General features: G+C 35.9%; 1 protein-coding gene across 3 annotated transcripts in view; it reads right to left on the bottom strand.

Moving 5' to 3' along the window:
- Positions 1-22,439, bottom strand: part of DPYD (dihydropyrimidine dehydrogenase) — a 788,803-nt gene that overhangs the window by 403,122 nt on the left and 363,242 nt on the right. For all 3 annotated transcript variants that reach the window (XM_026497557.4, XM_057310448.1, XM_048220250.2), the window contains exon 11: positions 14,712-14,922. In XM_026497557.4, coding sequence (XP_026353342.2) covers positions 14,712-14,922 — 211 coding nt within the window. The remainder of the gene's footprint in view (positions 1-14,711; positions 14,923-22,439) is intronic.

Genomic DNA, 22,439 nt, shown 5'->3' with positions numbered 1-22,439 from the left:
TTGATTTCATTTTATCTGGGAGAGATCTCCACAAGGAGGTCAGTGTCCTTGAAGGAAATATATGGGGATTGTTTTCAAATTCTCTGTTGGATTCCCAAATGCTGTACTTTGATTTGCTTATTTATATTCAATGATACCAGCTACTTAAGACTACAAACTCCTGGAAGGAATAGATCATCCTTTAATCTGATTTGGACCATAATCATCATAATTCTATGCACATTTGGGTGCTTAATACTTCTTGATAATTAGGAGTCAGTGAAAAAAGCAGAAAGGCTACTGAAATATTTTATATATACTTCCCAGTGAAAGAACCTTTTAAAATGCTGAATGATACCATCAAGTGATATAAATAATTAAAGAAAGGGATTAAGAAAAAATGTTTAATAGAAAATCCCCATTTGCTGCATTTAAAGCATAAATAAAAACAAATAGAAAGCCAGTAGTAAATTATACTGCTGGTGAAAACAATATTATTAAAATATAAGTGAATACTGAAAAATATTTTAATTAACAAAATAAATCAAATGGAAAAGATTCCCTAAATAGAGCTTTAAAAGTAAGTCTATGTGTGTTTGACTGCCATGACTAATTATGTATCCATGTAATGTGTGTTCAATTTGGGCTTATTTAAATAGCAGAAATGCTCATTAGCTGCAGTATATCTGTGAAGCTTCAGTAAACAGTTTAATGGTTTTTATGTTTAACCAATTTCATAAGTTCCTGTAATTTTAGCTTTAGCAGCTCATTAATGTTATTTTTTGATATCCATCTTACGACTTTTTTTTCCCTTGTCAATCGGCTGTAGGCATACTTCAATGCGAACTTAAAACATACAGTAGAATATATTTTAAACAATTTTAATACATAAGTAAATGCATAATTCAAAGATACAGTTTCTTTATATAGAGCACGAGTTATAGTACCATGCAGTCAAGAAATATCTTTGGTATCAGTGAAGGTTATTGTGTTCACAATGATAATGACAAACATTTATTGAGAATGCCTCCATGAACATGTGGCTGGTTCTGAGCTACGCAACATATATATGGTCTCTTTGGATCCTCACAGAATAGATGTTATTTTAAATTTACAGTTGAGGAAACAGAGAGTGAGGTAAGTTACCTAAGTCACACTCTCAGGGTTTGAACCTAACGACAAATCAGCTACGGATATACCAACTAGAAAAGCCTGGAGGTCTTTAGGGGCATTTGGAGATAAATATACACCTAGAACTCAGGAGAGAGCTCTGTACCTTGGGATTAGATATAGTCATAAGGATGGATAAAGTTAATCAAAAACATAAATCCAGGTAGGAGTCAACCAGGTATTTTTTAAAGTGGCAGCAAGCACAACCTGAACTAAAGCCAGAGGGGGAGTCATCAGCATTTCGTAAGACTCAAGGTATTTCTGAGCCACACAAGCCAGGAAAAGATACTTTCAAGAAATGTAAAATACAAGAGAAATGTAAGGTAGGTAACTAGATTTGGTGATCTGAAGGTCAATGAGCAGTAAAAAGAAGAAACTGCAGGTAAATGATGAAGGCAAAAGGCAGTTAAAAGAGGTTAAGGATAAAGGATCTGGCAAAGACAGCAAGGCAGTGCACACAGGATGCTCCTTCAGGAGTGTAATCGTGATGGCATAGGAAAACATTAAGTACTAGCTTGCATTCATTCATTCCATGAGCAAATATTTATTGTCTACCATGTATGTATTAAACACTGCTGTAGGCACTATAGCCAACGGTAATAAGGAACCTGTCCTTGTGGGGTATACACTTCAGCTGGCAGAAGATAAGAAATAGAAAATAAACAAGTAAGTGAATTGTATGATAGTGAAGACGGTTATGAAGAGGATTACATGGAAGGGGGTGTTACGTGCTGAGGGGAGTAAGAGGGGGAGAGGTGCTTTAGATCTAGGGAGATGGTGGGTCATGGAGGGTTCTTTAATGAGATGACATCTGAGTTAAAACATGAAAGGTAAAAATAGGCCAGCATGTGAAGACCTCCAGGCAGATCATTGCAGGCAGAGGGAACCATTGCAGAGGCATTAGGGTGAGGTGAGTAGGAGGAAGGGAGGCTTTATGTAGGTGAAAGAAAGGAAGCAAGTTAAGAGGTGAGGAGACCTGAGGGAGAAAGAGGGGCTTCATCAAGGAGGCTCCATAAGCTCTGAGAAGAACTATATTTTAAATAAAGTAGGAAACCACTGGAGGGTTTGGAATAGGAGAATGACATGATATAATTTGTTTATAAGGGCTGATTCTGGTAGGATTATATGGAAGCAAGAGAAAAAGCAAGATGACTGGTTAGGAGGCTATGTTCTTAACGCAAGTGAGAATGTCCAGCATCTGACCATTCCCTTAACAGAAGGAAGATTTGCTAGCCTTCATATGACATTTAACCACTTTCATATGCTTTTGTCTTTACTGTGGATTTTCTGTAGGGACATTTTGAATAAAGCAGTCATTTCATTCTATTCTGGTCCTCCCAACATGGTCACCCCAATATTCATCCATCTATTCATTTATTCATTCATTCATCCATTTATTCAGTGAGTACTTGGGACTGTGCTGGGTGCTTTGGATTAAAATATGAATAAACTACCCTACAGTCCTATTGTTAATATAATTTAGGATATATATAAGATATATGGAGAGAAGGAAGAGAAGGAGCCAAAATGGACACACATATTTCTATCTTCCCTCTGTGTATGAGGAAAACAAATTTAACCAGCATACCCCTTTAGATTTCTAGCATCCACCAACTTTTGAATAAAATTCAGATACCTTAACCTAACATTGAAAACATTTTGTGAATTAGCAATGACATGTTTTTCCACCTTTACAGTTTCTCATTACGATCTAGCCAAAGCGACTACTCCATGTATCTATCTACCTGTTCACTGTGCTAAAATGTGTTTTCCCTATTTCTGTTCTCTTAGGTCCTGCCCCATCCTCATCTCCACTACAAATGCCATTGCTTCCACAAAACCTTCTTGATTCTTACAGCTGGAAGTCATCTCTCCACCCTGAGTGTTACACTAACAGGTTATCTGTTTCTCCTTGTGTCACTATATAATGGCATTTTTATTTAGGTGCATTTTTCTCCCTCTATTAGATTGAAAGCTCCATTAGACAGGGACAATGTACTCATTTTTGTGTACCCAGGATAACCTAACACAGAACCCAATATACTTAGCAAATACAGAAGGAAAGAATGGGAAATAAGGTCCTACAAGTGGGTAGGAGGGAGATTAAAAGGGTGTCAAAATTAAATTGAGGTATTTGGTTTCAATCCCATCATGGGTGTGTGTGGGGGGATTAATTTTAGATGATAACGTATGAGAATAATGCCGTGATACTAGTGAGGTAGAAGTTCATTTGACAGCAGTGTGCAAATATAGGGAAAAATACTGGGCCATATCAAACCAAGTGATTTGTCAATACACTTTTCAGAGGACTTGGAAAATCACTGGTATTTGTCAAGCATGTAGTGCATAATAGGCTTGACACTCTTTCATGTACTTGTATATAAAAATAAATGGCTAGTAAATAAAGGTCTTTTGAAAACACTTAAAAGAGATCCATAATTACAAAATATAAGTATGGCTAGCATGAAAAAAAGGTTGGCATTAGTCTGTATAAACATTGGGTGGGACCTCTGAATGGATGTTAATATTAATGCTGGCCTTCTCCTCTAGTAATGCCAGCACATTTGAGACACCTAATAAATTACATGTACATATTCCATTTTAATTGAGTAGCTTCCATATTTGGGAGATAGATATTAAATATGATTCAATGTAATTTTCTAATTTATACAATTAAAACTTACACTTTTGCAGGTCAATGACTTACTTAACCAAAGACTATCTTAAATTAGATAGTCTTAAATTTTCATTTTGTGCTTTGAGCCAAAAATATAAATGCAAAGTCACTAACAACAAAACAATCTGCAACACAAAATACATATTACTAAGAACATTAGTATAAAATATGCATCATTACTTTATAATTTAACTAAATTTTACATCTTGATTTAACATTGCATAGCAACTTAGTGTAGTTTAATATTTCATATGAATATTAGGTTTCAGAATAAGCTTTTAGTACATCATAGCTAACTAGTATTTAAAAGACGAATATAATAGGCCATGGTCAAAAAAGCCCCGGACATCTATTATATTCACTATATGTTGAATACTGTCGGCTATGTCTTATGATTTCTGTTCTCTGAAACAATTATGTTATTTTTCCATTTTCTACCTTCTTTCCCCAGCAAAAGTTGTTTCATGCCGCTGCTCTACCTCTTGAATGTAATCTTTGATTTGATGGAAAACTACTGATTTATCCACTGTCTCCCTGTAAGAATGCATATGATATCAACCACTAGTGAAACCTGGAAAATGAAGATAAGGGAAAGCTCTGAACAGAGCTATTCACTGGGGAAACAAACCTGTTCCTATGCAGTTATTAGAGGGAAGTAAAATAATTACAGAAATATCATGTTGTACTTCAAATGGATGTCTAAGGTGGTTTTAAGTGATGTGATGTTGATTCCAAATCACTTTTAACACTTATCAGTCTGACCTCCTTCCTCATCACCTCCACCCTTTTAAAATCATTCCAAGGAAAGCTCTGCAAAGGTTCCATTATTTTGGCTGCTTATTCTGCAGAAATGCCAGTACTTGCATTGGATTCCACCACTTCATCCTCATTTCCAGCCAGAAAAGTATCTGATAATTAGGGAAATTTTTAGGAAAACATATTCAGTTTTACTATTGGGTTCCTGAGAATGCTTCTTGCCCAAAATATAGTTGAAAGCAAGACAATGTATAGGGAAGACTAAAAAGAAGTCATTCTCATCATGGGGCCAAACATTACTAAGGAGATATTAATGTTTTATCACTCAGGCATTATAAAATGAAATGGTAGCTTAAGGAACCACACACATCAGTAAAAGAGCAAAGGTACAGAATCACTGGAATAAAGGTGTCTAGACACAATGTCCTCCTTGAGATATTTACCATCTGAAAAGCAGTGGTAACACAAATTGATTTTTCCTTTCATAATGTGGTAGGTGAGATGTTTCTGGAATTCCAGAAGAAATGCCACATATCCTGTCTTATCAAACTTTTAAGAAGATGTTATCCAAACTACAGGCTATGACAGCTTTCATTCTTTAATTCAATAAAAGAGTAGCACTGTTCTAGGTACTGGGTTATGACCATTAAAAAAACAAGACAAGTGATATGCAACGATTCCCAGTGTCTGTTTTCCATCATTCTCTATTTCCTAAGTTCTAGTCCCGTTTCCTGTTGAATGGGTGAGTAAATCCAAATGCAACACGTCACCGTTTCCCTCAGATCTGCTCCATCTGCTGCGTTCCCAAATGCTATCAGCATTATGAACATCTGATCAAACTACCACGCTAGATACTCCACATGCAACCTTTTTAATCAAACAAATGACCAAACCATGACTCTTCTATTTAAGAAATATGTCTTGTTCTCAATGTTCTTTTGGAGTTCTACCTACTTTACCTTAATCTGGGCCGTAATCAGTAGCCACCTAAACTAACAAAACAATCTTTTAATTGGTTTCACTGATACTACTCTATTTTGATTCCAGGCCATCCTTCTTTTTTTTTTAACATGGCTGCCCCTGTGGAGCAACATGCTTCTTTCATACTCCTGATGCCTCTTTCCATGTGGGGAAACAATCATTGTTACAACACTCATGGTGTCTCTCTGTATCTTACCTGTCTTCAAAAAACTGAAATTAGTAATCATAATTCGTGAATCTGGAAGGAGAAATTAGGCATACACAACTCATTTCGTCATGCGATAGCTTTGGGAGTTGTCCATTTGGGCACAGGTTCTCTCTCTTCCTTAGAACCGACAATCCCACTAGGGTACTTTCCCATTAAGGGATCTATATTGTGGGATCACACCCATGATTGCCTAATTCAGGTGTCAATACCAGAAAACACACTGCCTTCTGATATGAACCACCTCAAAGACGATTTCATGGTTTCTAATTCCCAATTATTTGGAGAATACACAAACGGTACAAAATCCAAGCACCTATCAGTATTATCTCATTAATAATAAAGATCTCGCCCATGTCTAAACCATCCATTTGTCACGTGGATGTCTATAGAATACAATTCAAAATCCCTAGTTTAGCATATAAGTACCTGAGTCCACATAAGCTTGTAGCCAAATTTCCTGCCATCTTATCCCTATCCATGTCCCACCCTTATTTTATCATACATTATCTGCTCCAGCTAAACAGAATTTCTCACCATTGTCTGGTCACATGAAACCATCTGTCAGCTTACACTTCTGTGTGTGATATTCCCTCTAACAGGGAAACTCCTACTGAAGCTCTAATACCCAGTCCAAATGTAATCTCAAAATTAGCACATCATGTTGCAATGTATGTATGTACATGCCTGTTTCTCTCACTAACCTATGGACCTCTGAAGTGCAAAGACTCTCTTATTCATATTTGTATTCCTAGCACCTGGCCAGTGCATATAACATAGTTGGACACTAAGAAATATTTGCTCCATGATGAATCATGAGAGAATGAATGGTAAAAATTGTAAAATAAAAAGTTCAATTTTAGAAATAAAAATGGAAAATTCAGACTTCATTTATAAAGATGAGAACATGCATGAAATAAGTAGGCTGATGACAACTTTCAAAAGACATGATTTTTTATATATATAGCTTTTTAAGATCACTGTAAAATGACTGCTTTATCTAACAGTGTGGTGTTGAACAGTTGCATAATCTCCCTGGGGCTCCCTCCCTTCCACCCCCATTCCACCTGGAAACTCCCACATACCCCTCAAAGTTCAATTTACAACCCACTTCCTCTAGGAAGCTTCCCTGAACCCTCAGACTGTTCTGTGCTTCCCTCCAGCACAATTTATCGTCACCGTGCATCTCCCCTGTTAAACTGCATTCCTGGAGACAAGGTTTGCATTGGCCTTTTCATCACTTTATCCCTAGAACCTAAGTTCAGTGCCTGGAATAGCAGGCTATCAGAGGTTATTAGTTAAACAAATAAGCCTGTGAAATGAGGGGACTAGAATATATGATTTCTGAAGCCCGTTCCAGCATGTTTGGAAATAGGAAGAAAAGTCCCATGCAAGTTACTGTGTTGCAATGTGTCTGGTAAGTTACACTGAACTGACAAGTTTAGTTATCAGTTCTAGCTCATCTATTCTCAGTTCTATTAATCATTAGTAAAGCCCTTGGTCTAACGTTTGTGCCATCAACCAAAAAGTTCTCTTGTCTCCAAGGAAGCCAGTATTCCACAATCTGTTCTTTGAAACTTTGTTGCAAGTATTTCTGTTTATTAAAAAAAAAAATGCATACAACAGTGAAAATCTGACCAATTATGGCATAGTCTCAACTCAGTATCCATTCCTTCCCCCTCCTCTTTATTTTTGGTAAGGGAGAAGAGGAATTATGTAAGCTGAAGGCCACAAAGAGTAGACAACTGTTCAAAGAAAATTTGCTCAATCTCTAAGTGCAGCCAGTAGCTTCTGGAGGAGATGTTTTATTGTTCGAAAGTGGAAGACACTAATTTAAAGGGAGGGGGAGTTATTAAGATGGCATAGTGTTTCCAACTCCCTCAATGAGTTACCATAATAAGGAATAAAACAAGTAAAACATAGTGATGCTATGTCTTTTAAAGTGCAGATAACTATTATTAATAGGCTTATCTAGTGCTCACTTAAAAGACTTTTTCCTTGGTTTTCTTCAACACCTAAGTAATTGAGGAAAATGGACACATCTGAAAAATTCCTGAACGTCTGCATTGTCAGGGTCTCGTGCCCACCATTTCTTGCCGAACTGGCAATTTCTAGCTCTGACTTAGGCCAGAATAAGGCACATTAACCCACGGCCTGCATTTTTTCTCAGTACAGGGGCAAGTGAATCAAAGCTACACTCGATGCTGCTATTGGCAGAATCTTTGATTTACCGCACAAGGTGTTAAAAAGCTTTTCTGAGAGCTTTCCAATAAAAGGAACTGGTAAGTGATTTAAAAAATCTTTCCCCCCCCAAAACCCTCCCTTTATGAAACTAATTGTAATTAATGACACCAAGGGAGTTGGTTTCTGAGGGTTTCACTAGAGATTCAGAGCTAGGCTTTGTGTTTTCTTGTTATTTCTAGCAACATAAAGAAAATGTAGGCACTGGGTGTAGTATATAAACTCCTTTCCTAGAAGGGCCACACATTCCTTGCTATACCCAGAGAGTTCAGTCACTTTGTCATGTGCTCTCTGGAGCAGTGCCATGTAGCACTATGCTGAGTCAGCTTTATTGCCACCATTCATCCTATCTCTTCCTTCCAAAAATATGGTTTTTTAACCTTAATTATGTCATCCCATAATTTTCAAGCACTTAAAATTCAAACTTAGTATCCTCAAAAGTGCCCCTCTCTTTCCTTAAAAGTAACAATGATCAGTCAAACAAAAATTAAACAAATGAAAAACTGGCCCAATTTCACCATTTTTAAGAGGAAAAAAGTTATTAAAAATCCTTTGTTCTTTAAATATCTGATTTGGGGGCACCTGGGTGGTGCAGTTAGTTAAGTGTCTGACTTTGTTTGGCTTGGGTCATGACCTCAGGGTCCTGAGATCGAGCCCCCTGTCGCTCCATGCTCAGCAGTTTGCTTGAGTCCTCTCTCCCTCTCCCTGCCCCTCCCACTTGTGTTCTCTCTCTCTTTCTTTCTTTCTTTTTTTTTTTTTTAAGATTTTATTTACTTATTTGACAGAGAGAGAGACAGCCAGAGAGAGGGGGAACACAAGCAGGGGGAGTGGGAGAGGAAGAAGCAGGCTCCCAGCGGAGGAGCCTGATGTGGGGCTCGATCCCATAACGCCAGGATCACACCCTGAGCCAAAGGCAGATGCTTAATGACTGAGCCACCCAGGCGCCCCTCTTTCTCTCTCTCTAACATGAATACATAAATCTTAAAAAAAAAAAAAAAAAAAAAAAAAAACACCTGATTTGCAGAAACTCAAAATGGGGATTTCTAACTACTAAAAATTAACTGAAAGGAAATTTCATTCCCTTTGATGGTATGAAAAAGATCAGAATTGATAATAAAACACTTCAACAGTTACAGACCGTACAATCTTCTTCTGCAAAAAACAAACCAAATATATGAAACTTTCTCATATTTAAAAAATCATAAACGCAAAAGCATGTGCTTTACTTATTTACAAAGACATGTCCACAGAATCTGCAAGTTCCCAGATGAAGTCCTGATTTTCAAATGCTGTTTTTCCTAGACAACATTCATACTATCACAAGGGTGTAGTACAACTCAATTTAATTATTAATATACATTTTGTTACATAAGGATAATAACATCTAGGAGATGCTACTATATGCCAGGCATATATTTAAGTGAATTACATATATTATTAATTTATTCTTAAAATAACTCGAGAAGGTAGATACTATAATCACCCCCCTTCAAAGATCAGGACCATGAAGTACACAGAGACTAAGGGAGCCAGGTTTCCAGCTGAGCAGCCTGGCTTCAGAACCCCTGCTCTAAGCTGCTACACCAGAAGGCCTCTAATTAGTGTAATATTTATTGGATTATAAAGAATGCAGCAATTTATGCCAAAACAGAAAAAGAAATCAATAGCAATAGAAAAACAGAACTGTTTCTAACTTTTATATTTCCTAAAATAAGAAATAAACCAAACCGGCCCCATAATAGGAAAAGATGACAAATAGGTGTAGTAAAATTAATACCTTAACATGGATCAAGTCAAGTCAAATACACAACTGTATATTATCCATCTACTATAGGTACACTAATATGTTGACTACTATTAGGACTACAACTTCCTATAAAGGTACAATCTTTGTGTTTTGGGGGTTTACAACCTAATTGGAAGATAAATTGCAATACGTTCTGGAAGATCAAAGCACACAGCTCTTTTTAAAGTCAACATTTCAAAAAATGAGAGGATGGCTGTGGTGCAGGGTATGGAAGGGGCACAGAGGTCATGGCATGGGCTAGAGTGCCTTCCTTCAGTTGTCTGGAAGCATATTCAGAGCCACATAAAATTATGTCATCTGGATCTGCTGGGAAGGTGAGGACAAGGCCAACTGTTAATAACTCCATTGGAAAAATGAAGCTGCGAGGTTTGTGAAAATGGTAACCATCATCCTCATCAATTCCAAACTAACAGAAAAGATATACACACTTCCACAACTGGCCATTTGGTTCCAAGCAGAAAGAGAAGGGAAGCTAAACTTAGAATAAGCAAGGAGTCTCTTAAACCTGAGATTGTCCAAACAAACAAAAAAGAGAGAAAATTCAATTCCATAAACATTGACATTGGTGTTTAGCAGGAGACTTCAATGTATCACAAAATACATATTGTTGAAATAAATAAATGTTTTAAAATTTCCACTGAAGGGCGATGTTTGTGGACTAGAAATGTCAGTAGAGGTAGCTTGTACTTAATTTACTGACAGGCTTTAAAAAAAAGTCTTGAACAATAAAATCCCAATTTAATGGGATTTGGAATCCTGCATACTTAGAGAGAATGGTGAGAATTTTTAAAAGGTGGAACCACTCTTAGTTTTAAACAGGAAAGATATCAAATAAGGCTGAGACTTTATTATCTCAATCAAATTAGAAATCAAACACCACATTGCCTTTAGAATTTGGGACAGTAGTTATTGAAGGATTCAATTAAATTGTGCTCCTAATAAGCACATATATATTCCATGCAGAGGGATAATACAGAGTCTTTTGTTCCTATTTTTCCACTCACTGCTAGAACCCAAAAAATGAAATAGAAATAAAATAGAATTAAAAAAAAAAGAAATAAAATAGAATTAGATAAAATAATAATGATCACTCATAAATGTTATTAGCCTTGGTAGCAATGAAATAATCAGCAACTATAATCCAAGGATATTACCCATATTTGTTTTATAAATTTGGTATACTTTTCTATAAGCTTTGAGGCATTCACCATTTTTACAACAGGAAGTATTTATTACAGATATATTGGGTGCTTAATACTAAATAAAGTTATTTTATATTCTTTGTGAGACACACAAATTAAAGGACTTGCAAAAGTAACACATATATATGAGGGAAAAAAACCCTGAGATTAAAAATTTAATTTCCTTGATATTTCCCAATTTAGGTTACCTTTACAAATACATGGTATTGATATAATTGAAATGCTACAAGTATTTTCATTTAAAATATTGTAGTCAGAGAATGCTGAGAATATGTAATCACCATACTTTATATGTACTCTGTCAAGGTTATTTCATTCCTTGAATTCTTCAGCATATATCTATATAATGCATTCACCAAGGACTTTCTGAATTACCAGTATGGAATCCACCTGTGAGAAGATACTGGGTGGAATAATCCTACAAGGAAGAGTGGGAGATAAAGCTGTATACATAGTATATATAAAGCCATTTGCTGGAGTTAGCTAAAGAGTAGGGCTTCATCCTACAGTACAGAGTAACATTGGTGAATTTAATGAAAAGAAAAACTGGAATTAGATATTTGAATCTGGGATAACATTTTGAACTTTAGTGATGGGAGAACTACAGTACCATTTAAATAGCGGCAAAGTTGAGGCGCGATCTGCCTTAGGGGGAAACTCATGAAGTGATCGTTCCTTATTTTGTACACATGTCTCTAAGTGTATTATTCTTCACTTGGTAAAACAATTATTTGTTTAAAAGTCTGCCTCCTGCCCCAGTCTGTGAGGTTTTTAAGTAAAAGGAATAGCTCATTCACCCTAGAACTCTCCAGAATACAACTTAGTACCTGGCATTCATTAGATACTGAGTAAATGTTCGTTACATGCATGGCATATAACAAAGGATGAAATGTCTTCTGAGACATGGAGTGGAGAAAGAGATTTTGGAGCCAGTTACACAGAAGTGAAATAGTGTCTACTGTAAGTCTAGTCTCGACCCGGCACACCAAAGTTGTTTACTAAGTCTTTCTTACTGGACTGAATGTGTGTATGAATAATAAATGAATTAAAGAGGTGATCAGTTCACTGAAGGAATAAATATATTAAGAGAAAAACAGGTAAAGTCTGAACGTGGGAAAATACTAGAAAGTAATAAGCTAGAGGAAGAAAAGTACTCAGTGATATGCTCAGGAGAGGAATAGTTAAAAGAAAAAACAACAAGTAAATGGAGTGTCATAAACAATAATAATGTGTTACATTTCCAAGGCACTTTCATGTTACTTCATTTTAATTCTGACAACAGTCCTGAAAGGTAGAGGGAGAAGGTTTTATTATGCTTGTTTTTTTTATAGAGGAAGAAGCTGAGGCTCAGAAAGGTTAAGTGACTTAGAGAGAGCATTTCAAACAGAAAGAAATATTTAACATTGTCAAATGCGGAAAATAGAATGAGGAAAGAGAAAATGTCATGGAGTTTGGCATGCAGTTTATTGAAACCTGTGCAAAGTGAAGTTGGGAAGGAGGGAAGAGGGGGCTGGAAAGGCAGGTCGACGGTTTGAGAAAGGTGTTATAGATAAATATGTTAAATCACATAGTATCACATGCGATGATCATAAAAGTGTCGCACATAAATCGCATCACATACGTATCAAGATGGAACAAGATTTAAGGTAGAAGAGGGAGACGTGCACAGTTTCTCTTCTTACCTAAATGGACAACTAGCTTCCTGTAAACTGATTTTCACTATTGCTAATATGTGTGTGCATATGAAAACTTGCTGACTTCGAAATTACTTAAAAAAATTTTAAATGCCATTTGGGGAAGATCTTCTCGGTAAAATTCTAACAATTACTGATTCCCTGTGACCCTTACTTTAATGTTTTCCATTCAAAAAAGAGTACTGAAAACATTTAGAGGGGAGGAGCGGCATGAATGCTATTTCACCTTCCAGTGCTTCCAGCTCCCCTCTCACTTAGAAAGTAGTTTCTTATTAATGCAAACATTGAAAGGCCCTGGAAAAGCAAGTAATTCTATTTAAGGATAATTTTTTCAAGCAATCTGTTATTTCAAGACAAGAGGAGGAGGGAAAAAAAAAGGAAAGTGAAGGACCATTTTTCCTTGATTTGTCTAAATGTATATGGGTAGTACGTGTGAAACACTGGAGGAAATGTGCAGTGATAAAATACAAAAATACATTCTGGAATGACTTTGTCAAACATGACGAGATCAAACTCTCTTGTACTTCGTATTTTAAATACTAAGTTAAATCACTTTTCACGCACATGAGCCTAAGTTTTGCAAAAGCTGTTTTCTATGATCTGAGTCACATCTACTTAGGTTTGTTTAGGAAAAAATACATTTCTCTTAATATTGGAGATGTCAGTTGTGAAACATAAATTTAGATGGGTAAGCTAAATTAGTTCTTGATAAGTGAATCATCAACAGAATTGTTAGTTAAATATGATTCAACTTTTTACACAGTTTCTGGTAATGTGCCAAGTAGTAAGAATGGTATGATTTTTTAGATGATAGAATGCAATTCATGTGTTGTTCTTTTTTTTTTTTCCCTTCCTGTACCCAGTTAATGAATAAACAAACCACAAACCACACTGTGACTGTGCCTACATATCACAGAAACGTCTAGATGAAAAGTGACAAATTCAGGCCATCATCCAGCTATTTGGAAACATTTATCTTGATGACATTAAACATCTGGATGTTTCCAAATACCAAGATGTTTGATGTCCTGCAGATAAAATATCCTGATGACTGGCTGAATTTTTTACTTATCTATTGCATAGAAATGCCCATTTGCATTTTTCAGACACAAATGCAATTTTATTTCAGACACAAAATGTAATATTAGCACGGATATAGTAGGGAGTCATAGGAATTGTCAGGTTTCAAATTTTTGTTGTTATTGTTATTCATAATGAATTGCTGACGGGGATAAATGTCTTTTATTTTCCTTTCAGTAAATAAAAGAGTTAATCATCCTTTCAATGGGTGCATATTAAAAAGTAAAGAATCTGTAAAATGAGGACGCATAGGCACCTAAGCTTTCATCTAAAACAACCCACAAACACACGGAGTGTGGTGAAAATATAACACGAAATAGCTTTAATTGATTAACTTATTTTCAGTTGGAATATTATATGAAACATTTCCCTTTCTTATTATCTTTTTTTTTTCAAGCATTTTGTTCTTCTTTAGCTTGTCCATTTATGCCATCCAGGTGAAATGGAGGAGTTCAACTGTCTAATTTGATAATTTTGATGTTTCTAGTGATGGTTTGGCATGAGGACGGCAGTACACCTGAATTCTATTTTTGCCTATTCATTAGGTTTTAATTTGTCTGAATCATTGAAGATTGGCTGTTATAACTTCTCTGTCACATTTGTTACTCAAGATCTAATTGAAGAAAAAGGCCATTCTTATAGAGGAAATAGAAAAAAATTATTGCAAAACAGAATATGTATTTTGATTATCAGCTTAAAAGAAAGATTAATGTCATTTTCAATTCTCACCACTTTAAAAATAATTCTGTATAAGCACTAAATGCCATTTCTAAGCCTTTTAAATCCAGATTGCTTGGATTTCATACTAGAAGAAGAAAATGAATGTTAAAGTGAAAAACAATTCCCTGAAAGCTGGAAACTATTACGGCACTAAAATAACAGACAATTGCCTAACACATTTCAGCTCCCGACACTCTACCTGTAGGATCACTCAGAACTGAACCGAAGGCACTGATGACCACATCGGCTTTCAGACGGACTATCTCATCTTCATGTTCATGCCAGTTTCCAGTTTCATCTTGCTCTGTCCGAACAAATTGCACAGCAACAATTCTCCCTTCTTTTAATATAACCTTCCGTGGGGACAGGAAAGGCAAGAATTCACACTTTTTTTCCTTAGCAAGCTCCACCTAAAACAAAACAGAACAGAGAAAAACTTAAAAATGTTTCTTCTCCGTTGAATGTTTGGTTTTTAAATCATTTATACATGCTACAGCTTAGGATGGTTAAATCAACCTGAAGCCTTTTCTTTTACCAATGCTGAGGTTGAGTTTCAGTTATCAGCTATTTACATTTTGCAAATCACTGACTCAAGGGAGTCATTAAATTGATTGGAGTTGTCATATGGTAGTTTATAGAGCATGGCATCAACACAAGATATTTCTCAAGTTCTAGGGACTGCATGCCCCACAGTTGGTAAGGTTTTGGCTACAACAGCCAGGTTTTCCATAGGCTTTCATTTCTGTACGTGAAGTTCATTTTTTAATCATTCCATGCATGAAAATAAATACCTCTGATTATTACTGGGTTGCATATATCTAAACTGGAAATAAATCAATAAAGTGGGTGAGCCAATCTCGGCAAGTACGTGATTAAAATAGTAGGTAGGAGAAAAGAAGACTGAGAAACTCTGGAATCAAGAAATAAATAACATTTAATCTTACTTTCATAAAAATGCAAATGAAAAATTTAAGAAAGAGAAACAAGTATGCTCTTCTTGACAAATTCCTAGTTCTTCCACATCTATTAGCTCCTTTATTTTGCTATAAAATGGGACACCCTGGTTTTTGTTTTCACGCTCATAATGGGATGCTTATCAAGACAGAATGTTAATATTTACATATCTATTTATTTTTCCATTTACTGTTTTGGGGGGCATCCAGGCCTTTGTCAATGTAACCTTAACTAGTATGTTGAGTAGTCTTTTTCAAAAAAATTTACTACTGGAGAGGTTGAGGGGGTATCAAGTCTCATTCTTTCCCTCCCTCATGGAAGATAGGTGGGTTCTCAGTAGGACCCCGGACAGGTGAGGCTGAGAAGGTCGTGTGTGAGAGGCTTCAAACCAGGAGTTGTCAGGCAACATCAAGATGGAAAAATTGAGACATAAACTGACTTGCTCAATGTTCTGATCAAGCCATAAACTCACCTCTCAGAACTCTGTCCATAATTGGTGGCTCCAAACTTTGGCATGTATCAGAATCACCCAGAGGGCTTGTTAAAACAGATTGCATGGACCCACCCCCAGAATTTCTAGTTCTATAGGATCAGATAAGGCCTGAGGATTTGCATTTCTAACAAATTCCTAAGTGATGCTATGTTGCTGGTTTAGAAATGACAATTTGGGAACCACTGCTTTCCCAGACTATAGCTGACTAGCTCTGAACTTACTTGGTCTTCACCATGCATTCTCAATGAGTGTAATATCATCCATAAGGGAACAAAAACTGATTCTTGAGGAAGGAAAGCCTCTTAGATGTCATAATAATTTGTGACACCCCCCCCATAAAAGCAGTAGTATATAAACAAATATATAGGGTATCTGTGGTATTAAAACTACAGTGTGTTTGTGTGGGGGGGGGGGATGGTTAATTAGGGAAAAAAGTTTTAAAAGACTCCCCAGAGGGATAATTAAAAAACAAAACAAAACCAAAAAAACATGGGGCACCTGGGTGGCTCAGTCGATTAAGAGTTGGCCTTCGGCTCAGGTCATGATCCCAGGGTCCTGGGATCAAACCTCAAGTTGGGCTCCCTGCTAGGCAGGGAAGTCTATTTCTCCCTCTGCCCCCTCGTGCTCTCTCTCTCTGCCGCTCACTCTCTGTCTCAAATAAATAAAATCTTAAAAAAACTGAGAAACACTGGTCGTTACTATATATTGGCACAGAACTATTCAGTCTATGTCTTATTTAAGATAAGTTATGAATATTGGCCTTAAAGCCTTAAAAATTAGACCATATAAATTATGATTGCACAATATTTCCCTCTTCTTTATAAAACAGATTACTGATACAAAAAATACTAGATATTGGTATGTCATGGGTACTAATATAAAAAAAAATGGATCTCAAATTGTTTACACAGGAAAATTAGGGGTAAGTGGAATTGTATCAGGTTGGACATCTGCTTCCACTGCTTACTTGAGATAGTCACTAAATAAATCTCTCTGATCTTCAGGCTCCTTATATATAAAATGCGGATAATACCTAATTAGTTGGTATGTAGTGTTATTTAAAGCAATTTAGAAATATACAGCACCTAAAGCAGAACTTAACATATAGAAGATGCAAGTAAATGCTATTTACTTGTAGTTCCAATTCTTTGAATTCACTTCTCCCCCCCAATCATTCTTCAAACGACTCAACACCACTTAACACTGGATTATGATTCCAATAGAAAAGTGGCTCAAGAGCAAAGGTAAGAAAAAGAAAAGGCCAAGGAACCTTAGACTCCCCTTTAATTTTCTACAAAATAAACTGTATGATTTCTAGAAGGCAAACTATTCCTTGAATAGTTCTAATTACAAACTAAATATGGCTCCATACATAAGATACGTTTTCTGTATCACTTTTGTCACATTTGCGTAATGTAGCACCTTTTAACTCATCAATATAAACCAGTTTATTGTGTTTCAAAAATGTCAAGTGATGCTAAATTTTAATGATAATGCCAAACTTGATTGAATAACAACGACAAATGTTTATGGTTTGAATAAATCAATACATGATGCATATTTATAATAGTACTCTTTCCTGTGAAGGGCAGAAATAAAATCCTGAACTATGCTGCACATATTGGGAGAATGTCTCAGACTGATTTAGGGTCTATTTTGTCCCATTTTACTTTTTGTGTCTATTAATACTTAGGTAGTATGTATTATTCTAAGTAGATAATCTCATACACTTTTTGGCAAATTTGGCATTGAATTAAAACCAAATTGGGCACTGCAAGCAAATCGAAACTTTTAAAATAGGGGTGCCTGGGTGGCTCAGTAGTTAAGCGTCTGCCTTCGGCTCAGGGCGTGATTCCAGAGTTTAAAAAAACTTTAAAAATAATTATCAAAGATTTAATGCTTGAACATGCTTTAGTTGTATTATTACCATGGTTTTGACTTTTGAGGGCCTAAAAACTACATGCGGTTATGAACATAAAGAAATTGTATTTTAATATATCCTCAGCTCACGTCATAATTTTCCATATGCAGTAGTATCAACTATGTGATAATACACAGCAGTTGAGGACTGTGAACAGTGGCCCCCACAAAGATTACGCTGAAATTCTACTTTTGAAACTTGACCTGTTCTATATTCTCTAAACATGTAAGACTAGACTACAGGGCAGCAGACATAAATCATACCACTTCCTGCTACTTTGCTATTAAGTAGCTATTTTTCATTTTATGCAAGAGATGGAAAAACTTTTAAAGGAAAGGCAGGAAGATATCACTTTAACATATGTATTTATATGGAAAATATTGATACTATATTGGGAAAAGAAGAGCTGAGATGGTAAGATTTTTTTTTTTTTTTGAGATGATAAGATTTATCTCAATCAACAGGAAATATTAGGAAAATTAGAATTCAAAGTAAGTAAAGGTCATGTGTCAAGTGAAATATCCTTTGAGTTATTTGTGGACAACAGAGGAATTTACTTTCACTATTTAAGAAATCTAACAGGGGCGCCTGGGTGGCTCAGTCGTTAAGCATCTGCCTTTGGCTCAGGGCGTGATCCTGGAGTTCTGGGATCGAGCCCCACATCAGGCTCCTCCGCTGGGAGCCTGCTTCTTCCTCTCCCACTCCCCCTGCTTGTGTTCCCTCTCTCGCTGGCTGTCTCTATCTCTGTCAAATAAACAAATAAAATCTTAAAAAAAAAAAAAAAGAAATCTAACAAGACAAAAATAACAACAAATACTTACATAGCAGGCATTATTATTATTATTATTATTATTACTTATTTATTTATTTATTTATTTTTTTTGAGAGAGAGAGAGAGAGAAGCCAGGGGAGGGGCAGAGGGAGAGAAAGAGAGAATCTTAAGCAGGCTCCATACCCATTGTGGAGCCTGACATGGGGCTTGACATGAGCCTCAATCTCAGGACCCTGAGATCATGACCTGAGCCACAAATCAAGAGTCAATGCTTAACTGACTGAGCCACCCAGGAGCCACCATAGCAGGTATTCTTTTAAGTGCTTTACATATGGCTAATTTAATTTTCAGACAGAAGATATAGTATGATACTTATATATTAGTTTTTTTTTTTTTTTTTAAGTATTAAGCTTTAAACCAATGTTTCCTCCTTATTGTGGCTCAAAAAGCCAGTAACACACTGGGTATCATGATTTACAGCTTTAGCACCCAACCTCAGGCACTCTGCTGCTGGTTGTCCTCACAATTAATCCCAGGTGGGAAGAAGCATTATTTCCTTGCTAGGAAGAGAAACTGAGGCTCAGAGAAACCAAAGATATTTTAAGGGATGACAAAGCTTAACTAAAATCCTGATATGGCTGAACCAAATCCTGGGTGATATTCATTAATGTCCAAAGACGACAACTCTATATATTTGAAAGAATGAGACTTTGTCTGGTTCTAGTTATGGAATCTCAAAACAAGGTTAATTAGGAAAGGATCTAGTCCAAGGCAAATTAAAGGTCAAGAGGTTGGCTTGATAAAGGTTGACCTCAGTGGGAAGAAGAGATTCAAGCTTCCTATTCAAAGTAAGTTTAGAAGAACAGTAAAATAATGAAATATAGGAACGAAGTGATGGACTTAGGAACTCAGTATTGTAAATGAATTAATGGCAACTCCTTGAATCCGGAAAAAGTGTAAACTTAGAACAAAGAAGTGCTAGTTTATAAAGTGGATAGTAGAGACAGAACATATAATCTCTAGATACAAAAGTGAAAAATTAGAATAGAATTTAAATAAATTTGTTAGACAGTAACTTCCTTCACAAAACTCTTAAAGTACAGAAGGAATATCTTATTTAATCGCTATCCCCAGGGTTGAGAAGTGATATTCAAATATTTAACCAATGATGAATATAAGCAAATGAATGGTCAAACAGATGCCTGGCAAATCAGAATCTACTCTAGCCAATATGCCACATGGAAGGACATCAAGTGAATTTTAGCCCTATCAAAATGACTAGCACACAGCAGACGTTGAATTAACATTTTGTTTACCAAGATGAATGACTAATACAAACACCTAGAGGGCATTCAAGTTAATGAAAGGACAATCAACTAGTAGTAACATGGAGTCAATGGCTACTAAACATCCATCCCAAAGCAAGTAACACTGGGCATGCAGAACATGCTACCGGACCACAGCATCCTGTGTTGTGAGGTTGAAATAAAAAGTAAGTGATGTTATTTCTCAGCTGCCACTTACACTGCCATGACAAAACGATGGGCCAGACTGACCAGCGGTCTAACCTCATGCAGTGAGTCTTAATATTTTACTGTTTAAATTCATCAGCCTTCTGGGCTAAGTAGTTCACAGATGTCAGTGTTAGTGTTTTTTAATATCTAATGTTTGTTAATGATCACTAATAACCAGCAACTCTGCAGTTTCGGTACATGAACACTTCTGTTCATGGCACACGTATTTATTTATTTGTTTGATGGTACCTGTTCTCATGAGGGACAAATGGTACACCAAGCAAACATATAAACCTCTCCTCCTTATCTTCACCAATAATTACGCAAGGGAATGATGAAGAAACATCTATAAGGTTCCATTTTGGAGGTTCAATAAACCAAACTGTGACTTTCTTTTCACACCATATAAGGAAAGTAAGAAAAACCTTCTTAGCTTTGATTTTTATCTCTATATTCAGGGAAGATACGTGGTTGATGCTGAGTGAAATAAAAATAGAGTGCTATCACATGCAGTAATGATGATCATTTTAATGATTAACTTTATGTAATGTGATGATTTGGTCTGATTAATATTACAGGCATCATACTGTGGAAATTATGAAACAACTTAATTTACTATAATTAAAAGCATGATGTCAACTCATTTTTAGATTGCATATAGGCAAAGTAAGCATAGGTTAAAACTATAATGAGAACTCAAACCCAGCATACATTAAATTCTAATATACAAAGTTTGAGAAATAATATGAAGAAACAATATTCTTTGTAAAGATTGCCCTTGAATAGCTAGATATTTAACAAGTTGTCAATTCTATATGAACATGAGGACCTCAGAGATGGGGTTTCAAATCAAAGTTGTCTGGTAGTCTGCTTTGGTCAATGATAAGCCTGAAAAATATTATCTTTTATGCTATCACTGCTAAATTATTGCATATACCACAAACATTCATAAACATACAATAAGAGTTCCATTCATCTATAAATTTGCCAAACATTTATTAAATACCTTTTTGTAAAAAAAAAAAAATGGTGCTAGATGCTATAGCTAATGAAATAATCCCTGCTTTCAAAACTTTCAGAGAGGCAGACAAATCAGCCATCATATTCAGTGTGATAACACATATAAACACAGTGTGCACTAATGGCATATAAAAGGGCTTCTGCACAGCAGTAGTGCAGGTCAAGAAAGGCAAGCCTGGAAAACGTACTGTATGAACTAATCTTGAAGGATGAGTAGGAAGTAATTACTGGAAAGGAATTAGTTACTGGGAAATTATAGCATACAATAGATTATTTCCCTTAGGTGAGGAAAGATGTAGGAAGGTAAAGGAGTTTATTTCAACAAAGAAAGAAGGAAAGACACCTGCTAAAATCCCCTTGTAAACATGCTACTGGGAAACAGATTATCAATCAGCATTCACAAGTGGGGGAGTCCTTATCTGTGGCATGCTTTTGGCAAGATATACCTGCTAGTCTACAATAGCTTTGGTAAAAACAAAACAAGAAAACATGGGAATTGGACTTATTGGGTATGAATCTCTTAAAGAGTCATATAAACTACGCAACTGAGTATAAACTGGAGATAAAGTTGAATCAGCTTCCTCTTGTGTGACGGGGCTACTGATGTTAGTTAGAGACCCCACATTAATCTGGGTTGAAGTACATCTTGATACACCAAGATAGGACCTGGGAAACTGTGTTCGTGGTCCTGCACCTCTCTTTGCTTACCCCATACTTCATGTTTACTTACATCCTTGAACTTGTTAAGAAAGCTTGATGCAGGTTATACCTCTCATTGGTGTGAGTCTGATTTCACAATCCAATCTTCTGATGAATTTGGTTACCAAGGAGATGAAGAAAGATCAAGAAAGAGGCAGGAAATTCTGCCTACCACTCCTGATCTCGTCTTCCTTAATTTACTAAACAGTTCTTAACCTATTTTGTACTTTTTAGCTTATATAGACTCACAATCAGTGGGGGAAAGCATAACAATTCTGATGGGTTTACTACTCTCTAGAATATATAATCTAATCCTGCAATTATTATTTTCTTTGACAAAATGTTTGCTGAAACCACAAGTTGAGATTCCTTTAAGTACCTACTATCATGTTGTAGGCTTTGGGTTTTTTTTTTTTTTTTTCACCTTAAGCTTTTAAAACTGAAGAATCTTGAACAGAAAGAAACATTTTTCCATGTGAGAGTTGTGCAACACAGTGGATACAGTTGCCCCTTAACTATTTTATTGTGACACCACAGAGCTGCAAAAACCAGAA

Source organism: Ursus arctos, unplaced genomic scaffold, assembly GCF_023065955.2.
Source record: "Ursus arctos isolate Adak ecotype North America unplaced genomic scaffold, UrsArc2.0 scaffold_12, whole genome shotgun sequence".
Taxonomy (NCBI): Eukaryota; Metazoa; Chordata; class Mammalia; order Carnivora; family Ursidae; genus Ursus; species Ursus arctos.
Note: the sequence above shows the minus strand (reverse complement) of the source record. Positions and strands in the feature narration are given on the sequence as shown.